The sequence below is a fragment of the Amphiura filiformis genome, chromosome 1 (assembly GCF_039555335.1).
Source record: "Amphiura filiformis chromosome 1, Afil_fr2py, whole genome shotgun sequence".
In the NCBI taxonomy this organism is placed as follows: domain Eukaryota; kingdom Metazoa; phylum Echinodermata; class Ophiuroidea; order Amphilepidida; family Amphiuridae; genus Amphiura; species Amphiura filiformis.
Window position 1 is genome coordinate 53381549 of NC_092628.1, and position 19698 is coordinate 53401246.

The following is a 19698-nucleotide window of genomic DNA, read 5'->3' on the forward strand; positions in this document are numbered from 1 at the left end:
GTGTCTTTCTTTCGCTCTGTCTTCGATGGATACTAAATGTTTCAATCATGCTGCTATATTTGTACCTCCATAGAACAATAATCAGTGAAGAAAAACATTATTTTTAAATGGCAAAACAATCTAACCTGATAAAACAATACCTTGCGGCCGGACTATATTAAAATATTCAGGTTTTTTTTCAATTATATTCATATTGCAATCGTTAAATTTCTCTGCTCATACTTGATAAAATAAAATCTTACGATACGATAACAAAACGATAAATGTTTATTTTCAACCAATTGAGTACCATTTTACAACAGAATCAATGAAGACAATTTTTTATACTTTAATATTTTAAAAGTAGCCATGAAAATATAAGCTTAGGATTGCAATGCTTGCACGTGCAATCAGATATTACCACAATAAAATTTTATGATTGATAACAAAATGGTTAACTTTCTATTAGGTAATTATATAGACTAGACAAAATTTCAAAAATTATAAAAGAGGGAGTTGTAGCCTACTCTGGTAGTTCGTCATACACCTCCTGTTCTGACCACCACTAAGTACCAAACCGCATCATCAGCCAGAATGGAAAGGCTCGTCGTTATCGCCTTGATTCTTCTACCGTTGTTCCTGTCCGGAGCCGTTTATGGTTCGTTATTCTCACAACTTATATTTGAACTCATTTTAACTAATCTAACTAAATCTAGTTTAAACGGGTTTTTTAAAAGTAATTTTGTTAACCTGCTTTTTAAGTTGTCTTCATTCTCGGAATCCACTTTTGTAATCTACAAAGGAAGTTGATGAATGTGTTTTGTGTATGTAGTTGGTGTGTGTGAAGGAGCAAGGTCGGATTTATCTTTTGCAGGACCCTTGACCGGCTAAAATTAAGGGCCACGTGGCTATCCAGATTCACGTATTTATACACCCACCCCATCCCCTGTAATCAATATTTCTGACTACAAACCAATATTTCAATCAATATTTCCACTTTAATCCCCCTCCCCGTTTTTACCCCCCCAAATGGGCCCCTGTATCTTGGCCCATCTGGACTTCGATATAATAGATATTTAATATTGCTGGTCGTATGTTTGATTAGAGGTGTTTTCTTTTGAATTAAAGCCTTAATGTACGATTTCCGTCAAAATTTGATTTTGTTATTCTTTATTCAAAATGTTGAAATAATATTAGTAATAACTGGCGAGAAGGGTTGCTGTCCATTTTAGTTTGAAATAACAAGGCAAAGTGAAAGAAACCCCGCTGGTTATTTTGGCCATTTTACACGCAGTTCTATGGGAGGACATATTATCATAATTTTTAAATTATGATAATATGTCGAACTTTGCTCTGTTGCCCTACAAAGACAACAAATTTGGCCGATTCCATTTAGGTGCAAAGTGGGACATGTGCAAACATTACAAATATGCAAAAAAAATCAGGTTTGAAAAAATTAGCCATTTTCATATTATAAGATTGTACATTGTGGCTTTTTATTATGGCTTTAAATTATTAAAATAATTTAAAGCACGTGCATCATAGAGCTAAAAATTCTAAGTCACGAAACGCTAATTTCATGCCGAAGATTCACTTTTTAATCGCTTCCGTCATGGACCTATCTTGTTTTGATTTTAAACTTATTTACAAAATCTGAAAGGTATGTAGCAATGTTTGCTTTTGAAGATAGCGCCATCATATATAGGCCTACCTATCTTCTGCAGTTAACACCAGTTACTATCTACTAAAGATAGCACCATTTAATATCTAGACTGAATTGACAATAGCCTCATTTAATAGGCATATCTCTTAAAAATAATACCATTTTTTATTTTTTTTAAAGTAAAAGTTTCATGTTTTCAGTAGATATTAAAATATCTACTGAAAACATGAAACTTTTACTTTCTATCAACAACTGATATCTCTACTGAAGATAGCACCATTTGCTATCTACTGATGATAGCGCCATTTGCTATCTAATGAAGATATCACCATTTACTATCTACTGAAGATAGCAACATTTGCTATCTCTATACTGAATAAAGCACCATCAACTATCTACAGAAGATAGCGCCATTTGCTCCCTACTGAAAATGGCTCCATTTCCTAACTACCGTACTGAGGATATCAACATATACTCAACATTTACTATCTATACTGAAGATAGCAACATATCTATGTTAAAGATAGCAACATTAGTCTTGGCACTTCGTGTAAAATACAAGAACCGCGAAATCTGGGTTTTCATAAAAAGCTATCAAATGCATGTTGATTAATTTCCATCAGGTGTGTTCCGTTTAAATTTTTAGCCGAAATGAAGTAAGATGAAAATATAGCTATTCCGTTCCAGCGCCTAATAATATGTAAACGTTTTGACATAGGATTTGCATGACCGCTCGCATAATTTGTCCCGACCATAAAGGTTTAGAAAAAACACCAAAATTTGTCATGATTGCAAATGATCCTGATGACCAGTGGGATGCATGTCAAGATTGTTTTGTTATCTTGTGGCAAGGTGAGAGTATTGATAAATATTATTCTTACATGCATACGCAGTGTTTCGTATACATGCATTCATAAGGACGCGCAGTTATGATTTAATGATTTTATTACAGGGGAACTTCAACCTTGTGAAAGGAAGACATGTCCAGAGATAAACTGTCCAGAACCTGTCAAGGTTAAAGGTCAATGTTGTGATATTTGCCCTGATGGTAAGATGAAAACCCTTTATATTAAAAACTATTTAATTTCGTCTTTTTTTTCAACCTTTCAGATTTTGCATTAAGTGTAGTAAAATTTTATTTGCAAATCATGTTGCTGCACAACATTTTAAGAAACAACAGTCCTCGTATTCGTATTGGTATATAGTGCAAACATTTTAGCCATAACATGTCCACAATTTAAAGCGATGCAGACTGTCTTTGTTGCTTGTAATATTGAAGTAGAATTTTCAAAAATTATTCAATATTATAATATTATCGTGCCATTTAACAGTGTTTTGAGAATGTAAAAAAAATGTTAAAATAATTATTAAAAAAATGGTCGATGGAGTATAGGCCTATATAAGTAATAGGCCTTGATGTACGATACGTTGTCGGCTCCTTAAAAATACGAAAGATTCACTTTTTAATCGCTTTCGTCATATCTTGCTTTGATTTTAAACGTGTGTTCATAATCTGAAAGGTATAGCAATGTGTTTGCTTTTGAAGATAGCACCATTAACTAACTACTGAAATCTAGCACGAGTTACTAAATACTGACAATAAAATTTACTATTCACTGAATGATAGCAACATTTGCTATCTACTGAAGATAACACCAGTTATTACTTACTGAAGATAGAAACATGTAGTATCTCTACTGAATTGACGATAGCACCATTTACTTTCTACTGAAAATAACACAATTTAATATCTACTGAAGATATCAAAATTAACTATCCACTGAAGATATTTGCTAGGGGGGGGGTCCAGGGCCAGACTTAATGGCCATGGCGAGGTGTTGGGGCAGCGCTCCTCCCAGAAGCTCTGGAAAAGCTATTCAAAACCTGGCTATAATAAAATTGCCAACTTTATAAGTAGATGGCTGGAATGTTTTGTCCCTTTTAAGATCAAGTTATATTTTAGATTTTAGCAACTTTCTCCTGAACTGCTTCTCCCAACTCAAAATTTTTTCCCACTAGTTCCAGCTTTAGGGAGGCTACTTTATGCCTCCCCCACTTTCTTACAACATTTGTTATATAAAGCTATGGTTCTGCTTGTTTATGATGTATTTTCGATCCGTCCTTTGCCTTACAGATTCAGGGCTGCGAAAAAGACTTGCTGGAGCGCCTGGGTTTCCTGCGCCCCGTACATTTTAAGGGGTAAGAATCATTATGGTACTTCCATCTGCATTGCAGTGTTCTATTGGTTACAGGTCGATAGTCGGAAGGGTAATTAGTCCGAAAACCAATAACTTCATTATAAACCCTATGATTACCTAACCCTAATCTAAACACCAGAACGGGAACAGCCCATTAGTCCGAAGGGTCATTAGTCCAAAAAGGATTAAAGTTAGGGTTAAGGGCATTTTAGCTTAGGAGTAAGGACAAGGTTAGGGTTAAGGTCTGAGTTTGAGTTGTAAGTTTTGTAACATCACTCCATTCAACTAAAATTCTACCAGATGTCCCCAAAGGATTTCACTAAAAATTTGTAAACAATTTCACACCCTTAAAGGGTCGTGGTGCGATTTTTGTCATTAAAACAACGCTTCTATACCTTTTGGATACAATTAAATACCTCTTTGATGTCATTTTATCTATTGCTAAAAAATAATTTTCAAGGTGCAGAATTCAACAGGTTTTTTCCCATGATTTTACTAAATTTTTTCTTTGAAATTTGCACATCTGAAAACGTGTTTTGATTTTTAGTAAATACCTGATAGGATTGTGCATACATGTATGTCTAGCATTCCACTGGTCTCTTTTGACTTTATCATGCACCCTAACTCAGACCTTAACCCTAACCTTGTCCTTACTCCTAAGCTAAAATGCCCTTAACCCTAACTTTAATCCTTTTTGGACTAATGGCCCTTCGGACTACTGGGCTGTTCCCGTTCTGGTGTTTCTTACAATTTTAACTCTTTGATGAAATAATTTGACATGTTCTTTGATCATTTCCTATTCTTCCTCATTTCTCATTTTCGTCACGTTATTGAGAACACGTGAAAGTTAAAACACACGAAATAAAAACGACCAGTCATTAAATGTTATTTGATATGAAATCATGATGTGATCACTATTACGATTTGAAACAGGGACACTGAGCAAAAGTAAAACGGGGAGCCCTTTAGAGAGAGTGAGTTGAAGAAGGGGACAAATGTAGCCGCACCCTCCTGTTAAACACATTTACATTGAGTATCTCATCAAAGCGCTGAAATATTATACTGCTATCATCACCATCGTCATCATCATAGGCCTATTATATTATGTATGTGCTATATGCACGGGGTAAGATCCCGGGGGGCACTCAACTTTGGAGGTGACGCGTATGTAGGGCTGTTAAGACCCCTTTTTCAGCATCGCTGTCACCCAAAGACCCCATATTTTTTACGAACACATGCTCTGTCACCCGAAGACCCCTATTTTTCCATTTGATCTGTCACCCAAAGACCCTTACAAGTTCAATTTGAACAGCATCTTTCATTTATCACTGATTTTGTTACTTATTTTGAAAAAACAACGAAATTTGAAGCCATTTAGAACTAGAAATTTGATTTTCGAGGTTTCTGTGTCGCTGTTTCGGTTCTCACCCAAAGATTCCATTTAAAAAAAGGTCATGTTCTCACCCAATGACCCCATGTTTTATACAGTTTGCTCTCACCGAATGCCAAAAATCATGCTCTCACCCAATCACCCCATATTTTTTACATTTTGCTCTCACCGAAAGCCCCTTAGTGCGAAGTGCCAGCCCTACACCTATATCCATTTCAAATTGAAGTGCCCCCCCCCCCGGGGTAAGGTTACCCTGGGTAACCTTACCCTGGGTAGACATCGGATGGGTATTTCCATTCGTGCATATAAATATTCATATCCTTATTGTTATTTAACGATATTATTATTGTTTTTTAGGTGATACGGTCTTTGAGAGATTCTAGACTGATTGATTGTGACAGGCCGGACATAACATGAGCATCATTATAGTTTCTGACCCTGTAGTTAACAGGCTTACTAAATCAAGTCTTGTATTTTTTTAAAGGTAGTACACTAGCCAAAGCATCAAAGGATGGACGAGATTTTACAAATTTACATATACATTTTTTAATTCATGTCCTCAACAATAATTATAAATCACTGGTTTATGTTCACCAGATAATCAGAAAAATGAAGTAAAATTCAATTTCTGGGGAAATAAATCCAGGGAAGGGGCACTTAAGTTTCAGAGTGTTTATACATGTGACCAGAAAAACACGAAAAATATATTGTAAAACTGCGCTAAATTCCTGTTTAGGGGTGTGTTTTTTTTCTCTCAATAGGGCAAATCCTGTTTAGGGTATATTTTGAAAATCTCTGGTCACACGTGTGTACAGGGTGTATCAAAATGATTGGTACCCATCAATAATTGATGTTTATTGAAAAGTCTGGCTCTTCCAAATGCAACATTGGATACTTTTGAAATGTTCAGAATGTATAGTTTATGACTTGCTATACAATATACAAATAATTTGAATCTTATGTTGAATTTTGATGTGTCAGACTCATCCATTATGAATGAAAATTGATGGGTACCAATCATTTTGATACAGCTTGTATATTGTGAAACTTGAGTGGCCCCCAGGAAATAAACCTTGTTTGCTCGTTTTAAGTACATTTGCTTCCTTTAATGAGCACCTAGTTTAAAAAATAAACAGTTAGAACTAAGAAAGAAGGAACATTGTATTTTTGTATATGTACTATTATTTCATTGTGTTCCTTAACCTCATCCCTCATGTATACAACCTTTGACTGACTTGGAAGTCACTACACCTGATTCCAGTAAAATACAGAATTCACCAGATGAAATATAGCTCAATCTTGAATCTTGAGATTGACCGAACTGGGAATAAAATTAAAAATTCCATATTGAATCAACTTTTTGAAGAAAAGAAAAAGGGGCAAAAACCCTTATTTCACATGTTATCTGACCATCTATCACTAAATTCATAGACTTGGTAGTTGGTACAAGTCTACACATTCAAAATCATGTTTATAGGCTAAAATATCACTCTTTTGTTTTATTTTAATAATTGGTTATAAAGGAGAATAAGAAGCACCTTAATCTTGGTGTTGATATCTTAAAATGCATGATGCCATAAAACACATGTTTCTGCCATTTTATATGGATTTGAATTGCAACATTTCTTAACAGTTAGGTCAATCTAAAGGATTTGGATTGAGCTATGTTTTATCTGGCAAAAAAAATAGTTCTGTAATATTCTGGAATCGGGAGTAGCACTTGTCATAAATAAAAAATCTATTTGTCAGGTTTATCACATCACATAGCGATGGATATGAACAATTGGATAAAATCCATAGTGATGGATGATGAGAGTTCACAACAAATTTTCTATTACATTATGTGAGATGTACAATTTTACAACATTTTATTATTTTGGAAAAAACATTCTACTTTTAAAAGACACATGAATTGCTGAACATTAATGGCAACTCTGGTGAGTTTATAATCTATGCCCCCTTGGTACAATTCACCTACTCAATGTTTTCTGGATCTGTATGTCCATTTCTTGATCAATTTGCGATTGCCCTCAGTCACTATGTAATACGCCACAACATTCACACCAGTTGCTATGTGATACATCCAATGATTTGAGGCACAGTATTATGCATCTTATGCATTGTCTTCATGATTCACTGTGCTTTGTACAAAGCACTTCAAAACATGTCACTAAATACATACCGTATTTGGGCAAATAAACGCCCCCCGGGGCGTTACATTTTCCCAAGGGGGGGGGGGCGTTTATTCAAGGTCAATTTTAGAACGATAATTCCCGTTAAAATCATTAGGTAAACTAAAAACACACGCTAAAATGACGAACTATGAACTAGAAACACTGACTTCTGGCTCACTTCCGGGTTTCCAATCCAGATTTTCGCCAATTATTGACACTATTATCGACCATGTGCACAACTTGGTAAGCTTACTGTACACAAGATAGCATGGAAATATCAGCATTTTTGAAACATCTTGGTTGAAAAAAGTGGTGGGGGGCGTTTATTTGAGGGGGGCGACTATTTGACGAAATACAGTATATATTTCCCTGCAACTTAATAGTGATACCCCACTCATGTATTTCAGCATACATGCATTGAAGCCAGTCCTGTCATTTTATCAAAGTGTCAGTCTTGCAGTGGTACATACACATAGAAACATATCACTTTTTGTGTCATTCCTGAGATGGTCCACCTACAAAATTGCAGGTGGTTTGACCATGGTGGTTTTGAGAGCTCAATTCCCCTGGGTATTCACCGGCCTGTCCAGAATCTTTTCCTTGCGGGGGGCTCAGAGGGGCTTTCAGATTTATGCAGGGGGCTTAATGGATAAAATTGCCAAAAAACGGCTGATTTTACATGATTTTTAACAAAGTGCGGGGGCCTCAGCACCCAAAGCCCCCCTGGACACGCCACTGGTATTCTACCTAATCATACCGCTGATTTTTGGCTTTTTGGATAGATCAAAAACCAATAAATCCATAACTCCCATGGTAGCTTGCCATCCACCACACTCCCCAGTCCCCAACAACACTATATTCATTACACTAGTACTGGTGTATCATTTCATTTGATCATAAATGGTAGTCTTCTTGTGGCATATAATATGTCTCATTGTTCAAAGGATTCTTTTTGAGAATTGGTCCATAATAGTCCAGCACATAATCTGATCCATCCGCTGGTCCAACAACCTATAAATGAAAAAATAAAGGCAAGTGAATTATTATCAAGATACTGATCTACTAAAGTAAATTTTTTATTACTTCCGTGGTCCGAGTACGCGCTGGTGAATTGTGATCGTGTAGAAGTGACTAGGTCGCCTACTACACGCCGCGCCGACGTCCAATGGGTCAACCGGCTTGTTGTCAAGTCCGTTGATCAGCCAATCGGCGTGATTGTTTATTTCTTCTGTGTGTACGTTCGTCTACGCTTGGCGCACAGCTCGGACCACGGAAGTAATAAAGAATTAACTTTAGAACGGATAAGGAAAACAACATAATTACACTATGAACCTGATAGCAAAGGGAAATGTTTGTGTCTAAACCAGGGCTTATGGAATATTCTGGAATGCGACCTCAATCATTTGCAAAAGCATGTCAAAATTGTGTTGCTTTTCTCACAATGTTTTGCATCCATGTGATGCTGCATATCACGATGCTCTCCTTCTTGATAAACTTTTAATACAACAAAACATACCTAATGATATTTTATAAACTTATTAGTTTCACTTTACTAGTTGCATAAATTTGGCATGCAAACCGGGAAACCCCAGTGGTAAAACTTCAGGTTGGAACCAGGAAAAAAGCTTATTTTGGCATTTGCAAGGGCAGCCAGGTAATTCTGCTAAGGCCTGCTAAGGCACCAAGGCAATCACATGCCAAAGAATACACATTTTGAAGGGCACCAAGGGAAAGGCATGGGGCAACCAAGGCAATTGCCTTCAATTGGGCTTGGGAAAAATCAGGATGCCATTACTATCCATGGGTTCTGTCAGGGTGCCGGCAGTCGACCTGCAGTTAGTTAAGTTTTGATGCCATACCTTATTATGTTTATATCTACTTTCAGACAAATGTTAATTAATTATTTAAGATATCCTGACTGGAAAGTCTCCTGACTGCAAGTTTTGGGTAATTATAGTAATTTTAGAAATTGCTAATTCCACCTGGGGTCACATCAAATTTGTTGAGAACCCCTGATGTGAACCAAGCATCTGCACTTACTTGTGTGGCTATAAGAATGACGTCCAAAAACTGACCCACAAATAACAGTCCCATGGTACAGAATTTGAGTAGTCCAAGTGCAGGGTAGCCTAGATACATTCTGTCTAAGCCAAACATACCCAGGAAGATAGAGAGTAAGAGTGACGTGGTATAGGAATATCCATTACTGTCAAAGGGAAAACAAATACAGTACTTATATATTTGATAATAATAACATGTAATGAGACGAAGCAAAATTAAGGGGGCTGTCAATTTTAAATTTACTGGTAGAACAATGCAAGAGATCTACTGGTAGAACAATGCAAGATATCTACTGGTAGAACAATGCAAGAAATCTATGGGTAGAATAATGCAAGAGATCTACGGGCAGAACAATGCAAGAGATCTATGGGTAGAACAATGCAAGAGATCTACGGGTATAAGAGATCTACTAATAATAAAACAATGCAAGAGATATACTGGTAGAACAATGCTAGAGATCTACTGGTAGAACAATGCAAGAGATCTACTGGTAAAACAATGCAAGAGATCTACTGGTAGAACAATGCAAGAGATCTACTGGTAGAACAATGCAGGAGGTTTACTGGTAAAACAATGCAAGAGATCTACTGGTAGAACAATGCAAAAGATCTACTGGTAGAATAATGCAACAGATCTACTGGTAATAAAAAAGGTGGCTCTCAATTTTAAATTTACTGGTAGAACAATGCAAGAGATGTACTGGTAGAACAATGCAAGAGATCTATGGGTAGAACAATGCAAGAGATCTAATGGTAATAAAACAATGCAAGAGATCTACTGGTAGAACAATGCTAGAGATCTACTGGTAGAACAATGCAAGAGATCTACTGGTAGAACAATGCAGGAGGTTTACTGGTAAAACAATGCAAGAGATCTACTGGTAGAACAATGCAAAAGATCTACTGGTAGAATAATGCAAGAGATCTACTGGTAATAAAACAATGCAAGAGATATACTGGTAGAACAATGCAAGAGATATACTGGTAGAACAAAGCAAGAGATCTACTGGTAAAACAATGCAAGAGATCTACTGGTAGAACAATGCAAAAGATCTACTGGTAGAATAATGCAACAGATCTACTGGTAATAAAAAAGGTGGCTCTCAATTTTAAATTTACTGGTAGAACAATGCAAGAGATGTACTGGTAGAACAATGCAAGAGATCTATGGGTAGAACAATGCAAGAGATCTAACCGTAATAAAACAATGCAAGAGATCTACTGGTAGAACAATGCTAGAGATCTACTGGTAGAACAATGCAAGAGATCTACTGGTAGAACAATGCAAGAGATCTACTGGTAGAACAATGCAGGAGGTTTACTGGTAAAACAATGCAAGAGATCTACTGGTAGAACAATGCAAAAGATCTACTGGTAGAATAATGCAAGAGTCTAGAGATCTACTGGTAATAAAACAATGCAAGAGATATACTGGTAGAACAATGCTAGAGATCTACTGGTAGAACAATGCAAGAGATCTACTGGTAAAACAATGCAAGAGATCTACTGGTAAAACAATGCAAGAGATCTACTGGTAGAACAATGCAAAAGATCTACTGGTAGAATAATGCAACAGATCTACTGGTAATAAAAAAGGTGGCTCTCAATTTTAAATTTACTGGTAGAACAATGCAAGAGATGTACTGGTAGAACAATGCAAGAGATCTATGGGTAGAACAATGCAAGAGATCTAACGGTAATAAAACAATGCAAGAGATCTACTGGTAGAACAATGCTAGAGATCTACTGGTAGAACAATGCAAGAGATCTACTGGTAGAACAATGCAAGAGATCTACTGGTAGAACAATGCAGGAGGTTTACTGGTAAAACAATGCAAGAGATCTACTGGTAGAACAATGCAAAAGATCTACTGGTAGAATAATGCAAGAGATCTACTGGTAATAAAACAATGCAAGAGATCTACTGGTAGAACAATGCAAGAGATATACTGGTAGAACAATGCAAGAGATCTACTGGTAGAACAATGCAAGAGATCTACTGGTAGAACAATGCAAGAGATCTACTGGTAGAACAACGCAAGAGATCTACTGGTAGAACAATGCAAGAGATCTACTGGTAGAATAATGCAAGAGATCTACTGGTATAACAATGCAAGAGATCTACTAATAATAAAACAATGCAAGAGATATACTGGTAGAACAATGCAAGAGATCTACTGGTAGAACAATGCAAGAGATCTACTGGTAGAACAATGCAAGAGATCTACTGGTAGAACAATGCAAGAGATCTACTGGTAGAACAATGCAAGAGATCTACTGGTAGAACAATGCAAGAGATCTACTGGTAGAACAATGCAAGAGATCTACTGGTAGAACAATGCAAGAGATCTACTGGTAGAATAATGCAAGAGATCTACTGGTATAACAATGCAAGAGATCTACTAATAATAAAACAATGCAAGAGATATACTGGTAGAACAATGCAAGAGATATACTGGTAGAACAATGCAAGAGATCTACTAATAATAAAACAATGCAAGAGATATACTGGTAGAACAATGCTAGAGATCTACTGGTAGAACAATGCAAGAGATCTACGGGTAAAACAATGCAAGAGATCTACTGGTAAAACAATGCAAGAGATCTACTGGTAGAACAATGCAAAAGATCTACTGGTAGAATAATGCAACAGATCTACTGGTAATAAAAAAGGTGGCTCTCAATTTTAAATTTACTGGTAGAACAATGCAAGAGATGTACTGGTAGAACAATGCAAGAGATCTATGGGTAGAACAATGCAAGAGATCTAACGGTAATAAAACAATGCAAGAGATCTACTGGTAGAACAATGCTAGAGATCTACTGGTAGAACAATGCAAGAGATCTACTGGTAGAACAATGCAAGAGATCTACTGGTAGAACAATGCAGGAGGTTTACTGGTAAAACAATGCAAGAGATCTACTGGTAGAACAATGCAAAAGATCTACTGGTAGAATAATGCAAGAGATCTACTGGTAATAAAACAATGCAAGAGATCTACTGGTAGAACAATGCAAGAGATCTACTGGTAGAACAATGCAAGAGATCTACTGGTAGAACAACGCAAGAGATCTACTGGTAGAACAATGCAAGAGATCTACTGGTAGAATAATGCAAGAGATCTACTGGTATAACAATGCAAGAGATCTACTAATAATAAAACAATGCAAGAGATATACTGGTAGAACAATGCAAGAGATATACTGGTAGAACAATGCAAAAGATCTACTAATAATAAAACAATGCAAGAGATATACTGGTAGAACAATGCAAGAGATATACTGGTAGAACAATGCAAGAGATCTACTGGTAGAACAATGCAAGAGATCTACTGGTAGAACAATGCAAGAGATCTACTGGTAGAACAATGCAAGAGATCTACTGGTAGAACAATGCAAGAGATCTACTGGTAGAACAATGCAAGAGATCTACTGGTAGAACAATGCAAGAGATCTACTGGTAGAATAATGCAAGAGATCTACTGGTATAACAATGCAAGAGATCTACTACTAATAAAACAATGCAAGAGATATACTGGTAGAACAATGCAAGAGATATACTGGTAGAACAATGCAAGAGATCTACTAATAATAAAACAATGCAAGAGATATACTGGTAGAACAATGCAAGAGATATACTGGTAGAACAATTCAAGAGATCTACTGGTAGAACAATGCAAGAGATCTACTGGTAGAATAATGCAAGAGATCTACTGGTATAACAATGCAAGAGATCTACTAATAATAAAACAATGCAAGAGATATACTGGTAGAACAATGCAAGAGATATACTGGTAGAACAATGCAAGAGATCTACTGGTAGAACAATGCAAGAGATCTACTGGTAGAACAATGCAAGAGATCTACTGGTAGAACAATGCATTGGACAGAAGACAACTGCAGGATAATATGGAAAAGAAACTAGGAAATTGAGAGAGCTAAAAATATCAAAAGTGACATTTGCATATTAAACCTTAGCATTCTTAATTTGCAGTTCAATCTCTACCAGTTCTCATTTGATTTGAAGTCGAACTTATTCTATTTTTGCAATGAAAACCCAATTCCACATTGGAACTTAGTACCAGTTTGAAACTGACAACACATAGGCCTATACATGCAGAAAATAAATTTCAACTATTTACAAATTTGTAGATAAGCATTTAGACAGTGATAATGTATAAGTAACTTACGTGTATCTACAAGGCACAGTTCTTCTGAGACCTTTTGCAACTGTGGTCCCATTGTATTCTATACCATCACATTTTACTCCTGGAGCTGGTCTACAAGGAACTGCAAAGGGAATCAAATATAGATCTAGCAAATATGTACACTTAATACCAGTTGCTTAAAACAGAGGAATCTATTCGCTAACCATAAATCTGGAATAAGTCAGTAAAGGGCTATTAAATTAATATATTATATAATTAGAGAAATCAAGCTGAAATTTAGTTTTAGTAAATATGGATAAAAACCCAACACAATCTCATTTAAAAAAAACTTGTTAAAGTTATCAAAATATAAGGCTAACTTATTTCAGTTACTTAAATTGAAATTCATTTCAATGACTATACCACCCTTTTCTTTGGCAAATTAGTTCTGTGAATCTGGATTATAACTTACCTGACACAGTCCTATCTTTCTTGACACAACCTACAGCTGCCTGTGTTACAGGATCTATCTCTGGATCATCACATTTATATCTAGGTACATAGGCTAAGGAGGTGTATTTGATCTCTTTGTTAGTTTTAAGTAACTATCCCTGAAATTTACCTTCCAAGGGCACTCATTTCCAAAGCCAGTGAGCAAAGGGATGAAGAATGTTTTGAAATGAAGGACACCAAGGCCAAGTCCCGGGAGGGGGAGGGGGCACTTGTATTTCAAGGTGGACACCATACTCATTTAAAAAAACAAGTAAAAAGGGTTGTTTTTCAGTATTGGGCAAGTACAGCGCTGTACCTGTTTAGGGTGTCAAAAATGCCAAAAATCAGGAAAAAGGGCATACTTTTCCAAGCAAAATACTTGCTTAGGGTACCAAAGTTTAATGGCAAAATAAAAAAGGGTGAAATAGGCTATGTTTGGCTTCTATCAGAACATAATCGTAGGGTAAAACATTAAGAAACATCATACTACTTATATTAAACAAGAACCTGAACATGAATTTTTACTTTCTTTGTGTTAAAAAAATGGCAAAATACTTGTTTAGGGTATGTTTTGCACGCGCTGAGTAATACTTGCTTAGGGTGCGTCTCGAGAGTCCATACATGAGCATGATGTCCATCACGTAATGTAAGTGGCCCCACCGGGAGCCAAGTCTAAGTGCAACAGAAGCCATGGCCTTAGTGGCCACAATTTGGTATCATTTTATGCACTATTTGTTAGTTTAATCAATCAGTCCGGGCAGACACATGCTTGCGTCTCGATTGGATCAGGCTCAAGCAAAATGCCCTACATGTAGTCAAGCTGAAAAGCTTGATATGTAACTAGATGTCCGAATGTATAACTTCATGCATGCTGACATTAGATTCAAATACCAAACAGCTTCAATTGAATTCAGCACAAATTTATCTTGGTCTTTTGACTGTAACCTACAATGTTGTTGTGGAAGCATCCTAAATTTAAGATACAGATATTTGTGCAACTTGGTGTGATAAAATTATTATACTTCATTTTCTGGGTTGATAGGAAAAAAAATATCTGTTCACAGAGCAGCTACATGTACATATAACCCACATAAATGTTGAAAAAAACACACCCAAAAACCAGTGCATCTGTCCAGATTTAAACTGACAACCTCTGTATTACTAGCAAGACGCTCTACCCAAATGCATGAATGAGCCACAGAGGCATGCTGGAGAAAAGTAACTAAATAAATTCAAACTACATTTAAAAGATTTATGATTCCATATTATATTGGAATGTTGGGAAAAGGTACTGGACCATTGCTCAAAATAGGAACAAATTACTTCAGTATTACCTTTCGCTCCACACCATGCAGAACTACAAATGTACATTGTATACTCCATAATGCCAAGTAAATGAGCCCTGGCCTCATTTTCAAATGAATGTGGAATCAGGGGCGAAGGCAAGAGCCTTGGGGCCCATGGACAAGAAACAGTGCGGGCCCAGGACAGGATTTACCATTGGGCCAGAGGGGCCCCCAAAATTGCCATGTGCATGTTCCTTTTAGCCCGACAACACCATGTTTTAGACCAAAAACCCCCTTCACATAGCAAAATTCACCTTCATTGGGGGCTAAAATTGTCTGAAATTTATTTCGCCCGCAAATGTCCTAGTAAGATTGGAACAAAATATCTCCCTCTAATTTGCAATGCTTCTGCCACCACTGTCGATCTTATAGTAGACCCCCTATTTGTAAACCAAACTTGGCCTCTTGAGTGCACATGCCTTCCTCACGATGAGTTTGGGCCTCCAAATTTAGGCCTGGCCAAGGTCAATTCGGCACTGCCTTTTAGCATCTCCTTTAACCAGCGCTTATTTCATTTTTTCTTTTGCTTGGGGACCCTGAACCCTCGGGCCCATGGACTTTGTCCACTCTGTCCCACCGCTTAGTACGCCCCTGTGTGGAATATATTATAATTCATACATTGTATAATAGAAATTATACAACTAGACTTGTTAAAAGGATACTGTCCTTCTTGAAGATCATCACAACTGACATCATCTGATGACAATGAACCGTTGACTGTGAGACAAAGTATCAGCAGGAGGATGAGTATGACGCAGTCTCCAAGACTTGTTTTTCTTATCTGCCAAATCTCCATTATGAATATGCTTACATATTTATTCAGCTTATCAACATGGCTGTTCTTGCATCAAGCAGGTAGGTGACAAATTGTATTGTTCTCTTGATGATAAAGAAACAAAATCAATACAATAGTTAATAGCAGTAGGTTATTTGTTGATCGACAAGTCTATCCTTAATCCAGGCCACTGATAACAGACATTAGATAAAGTAGATAACAGACATTAGATAACAGACATTTAGATAAAGTAGATAAAGTAGATAACATACATTAGTAGATAACAGACATTAGATAACAGACATTAGATAAAGTAGATAACAGCTAGATAACAGACATTAGATAACAGACATTTAGATAAAGTAGATAACATACATTAGTAGATAACAGACATTAGATAACAGACATTAGATAAAGTAGATAACCTCTACTTTATTAACTGATAACAGACAATGAGGATAGAGCTTAGAGCTATCTCAAATTGCATCAGATTCGAATCATAAAGCATGGCGCCATGTAAAGTAATGAAAATTCGGAAGTAAACAATGCCGATCATGACAGGTATAGCCAGGTCCGCGACACTCCGGCACTTGTTGGAAGACATATGGTACAGCAGACAGTAAATGTACAATGTGATTCTCTCATTTATAATTAGGATTACGTCATTGTCAGAATGCCAGAGCTTGTTTCATTTGTTCATTAGAATGATTGACAGCGGTGGGTGGACTTATACTCTTTGCTTTGTGAGCGGTACAAAAATGTGATTCTCCTCATAAATTATAGGTCAAGGTAGGTCAATTCGGACGTCTCTTCCACAGATCTCTATGTAGGACTCTATGGTATCTTCTCATTACACGATCGTAGTAAGACTTGGCCGGCGACGACGCTTGCGAATTGCATGTCTTCAACTGCTGTATAGCATGGTATAGGCAGTTTGTAAAGAGTGTCCTATCTCTATATTAAAGGATCTCTGGTATAGCGCCCAAAAAAGTTGCTCAATTGTTGGCCTACAGCCTACTACAGATCAATCTACTGTGTCTAGGATTGATTATCATGCAGTAAAGTGTTCATGTAAAAAGCTAAGCATAGGGAAAAATGCGCTATTTCTGAGAGTAAAATGCACACGCCAGTTTTTGAAAATGCTTAAAAATGCGCAATTTACCAAAATGCATTATTTTTCTCCCCAAAAAGTTCAAATACATGCAATACCGTATTTAAACAAAATTACTGTTTTTCTTCAAATTTTAACGATGGCCTATTTTCTATACTATTTAAACATGGATTGCGTTGCAGATCATTTCTTTGATTTTAGTGAAAACTTCAGGTTTTGGAAAATGAGTAGGCCTACTTAACATTGTACTTGAAAATGGTTATTTTGGGCAAATCTTAAAATTCATTTTCTCTGTCCTTATAAAAAGCCCATATGACAATATATACTGAGAAATCTGAGGTACTGGTACATAGGGGCTATCATTTTCTTTGGTACATGTAGGTGTGGGAGTCCGCCATATAAAAGTTGGCATCAATAAAATTTCGGCCAACAACAATTTATGACCCCCCCCCTCCCAACCACCACCGATACACCTTCAGGCTAAAATTTCAACTTTTAGGCCAAGTAACAAAAATAACATGTATATCGTCCGGACTTTTTCAAAAATTGGTGAGGGAGGTCCTTATTATTTGTTATTGTGTTATTTTTTTTACCATTCATTTCTGTGTAAAATTGTAATTGCAAAGTGTTTGTCAACACATCATCAAATCGGGGAGGCCCCCTGATATTTTTGTTATTTCCCCAAAGCCCTACCCCTAGCTTAAAGAAAGTGTTTGCAATGTGTTTATAAATGATAACCAGAACTTCTGAACATGTCTTTTCATCACAACAATTTTAGAAATAAAGTAAGGGAGCAAATAGGAAAAATAACAAAAATATTTGAAAATCTCCAAAAATCTCCAAAAATCGGTGAGGGCGGGGACGATATACATGTTATTTTTGTTACTTGGCTTTATTGAAAATGAAATCATGCAGTCTTTTTGAATAGATTAAAATAAAATACTTTATCTGTGGTCATCTTGTTTTATGACCCCCTGTTTTTCTTTCCCCCATATAATTGGGACCCCCTTCCAAAGAAAATGATAGCCCTTAAAGAAGAAGACATGATTGATCCCTAATTTCTCTTTTGAAAATGATAAAAAATTCACAATTTTGTTTTTTTATCATCGGGATGAACATATAGGTATCCTAGGTGAATTCAAATTTGCCATCAAATTGCATCATTTTATATATCAAATTAAAGCCCTTGAGTAAACTAAGCCAAAACTGAAAACCTTTTTTTTCATAGCACTTTCCGTAGCAAAGTTACATCTTGTCAAAGATTGACTTTCATCAAAAAGATTCAGCTAGCAAAATTCCCCAAAACGGCATTTGGGGTGTTTCTAGATCTTAGTCTCATGGCGATGGCAGCTTTTTTTAATGGAACTGCTATCAAAATCCTCTAAAATTCCATGTGCGACTTGATTATCACCATAAAAAATCATATATTTGGGTCAAGTGAAGTATAGAAAACATATTTATGTAGGTTTCCTTCACCCACCTATTCTCGAAAAAAATTCAAATTTCTATGTAAATATGCATTGTGTTGGGGCCCCGGTCTCGGCGAATTCGCTGACTAGTAAATGTGTTAACTAAGGTTTGCCTAGGTTACCTAGAACATACCACATTTAATAATTGACCACAGACCCAGCCAAAGACCATGTCATGATACTGATCATGCTGAGTGACAGAAAATCCATAGACATTTACACTCACAAATACCAGAGAAGTCAAGTGAGATAGAAACAGTCAAACACAGCACTTGACAGTGTCCTGTCTGTCTGACACAGTCCCGGGGACACAGTCCAGCACTTGACTAAAAAATTAGTCTTAGACTCAGTGCAGTCTGGTTCTTTATTAAAATCTTTCTTATTCATTCCACAGATCGTATGAGCTTACCATGACTTTTTACTATAATAGTGAAACTTGGAAGATCTTTCCTGAGTGAAGATAAACATTCATTTCCTGCAATCCAACATTCCTTGTTTGATCAGTATCTCTGTTCTGTTTTGGTTGATTTAGTGACGTTTGACCATAGATGAACCCATAGATGAACTCCTGGATGGGGCAGCTTTAATTAGCATGAGGCCGCATTGATATGTAAATAGCGTATTGTTATTTAAATTTGCGCCCAGACGTATTGAGGGCGACAGTCATGTTATCCAGACGGAGAATGGCTGCATATGCCGGGCATGTCAATTTGCTGAGTGAAGGCTGATAATCACCTTTCTGTATAGGTAATAAGCTAGTATATTTCGTGTACCAGTTGGTTATAAAAAAAAAATTAGTATCATATTAAATATATTAAATGTATAAACTTTGAAATTTACATGAATTTGAAGAGCAGAGCTTCGAAATGTAGCTAAGTCAGGTGATGTGAAAT

General features: G+C 36.4%; 1 protein-coding gene across 1 annotated transcript; it reads right to left on the reverse strand.

Annotated features, from left to right (window-relative positions):
- Positions 1 to 5760: 5760 nt before the first annotated feature.
- Positions 5761 to 19343, reverse strand: LOC140148783 (TM2 domain-containing protein 1-like). The gene is made up of 6 exons (XM_072170857.1): positions 19215 to 19343; positions 16113 to 16329; positions 14085 to 14164; positions 13655 to 13754; positions 9445 to 9610; positions 5761 to 8415 (listed from the first exon to the last, which is right to left on the reverse strand). The coding sequence occupies exons 2-6, from the start codon at positions 16244 to 16246 to the stop codon at positions 8299 to 8301; spliced, it is 597 nt and encodes a 198-aa protein (XP_072026958.1). The 5' UTR covers positions 16247 to 16329; positions 19215 to 19343; the 3' UTR covers positions 5761 to 8298.
- Between the last annotated feature and the right edge of the window lie 355 nt (positions 19344 to 19698).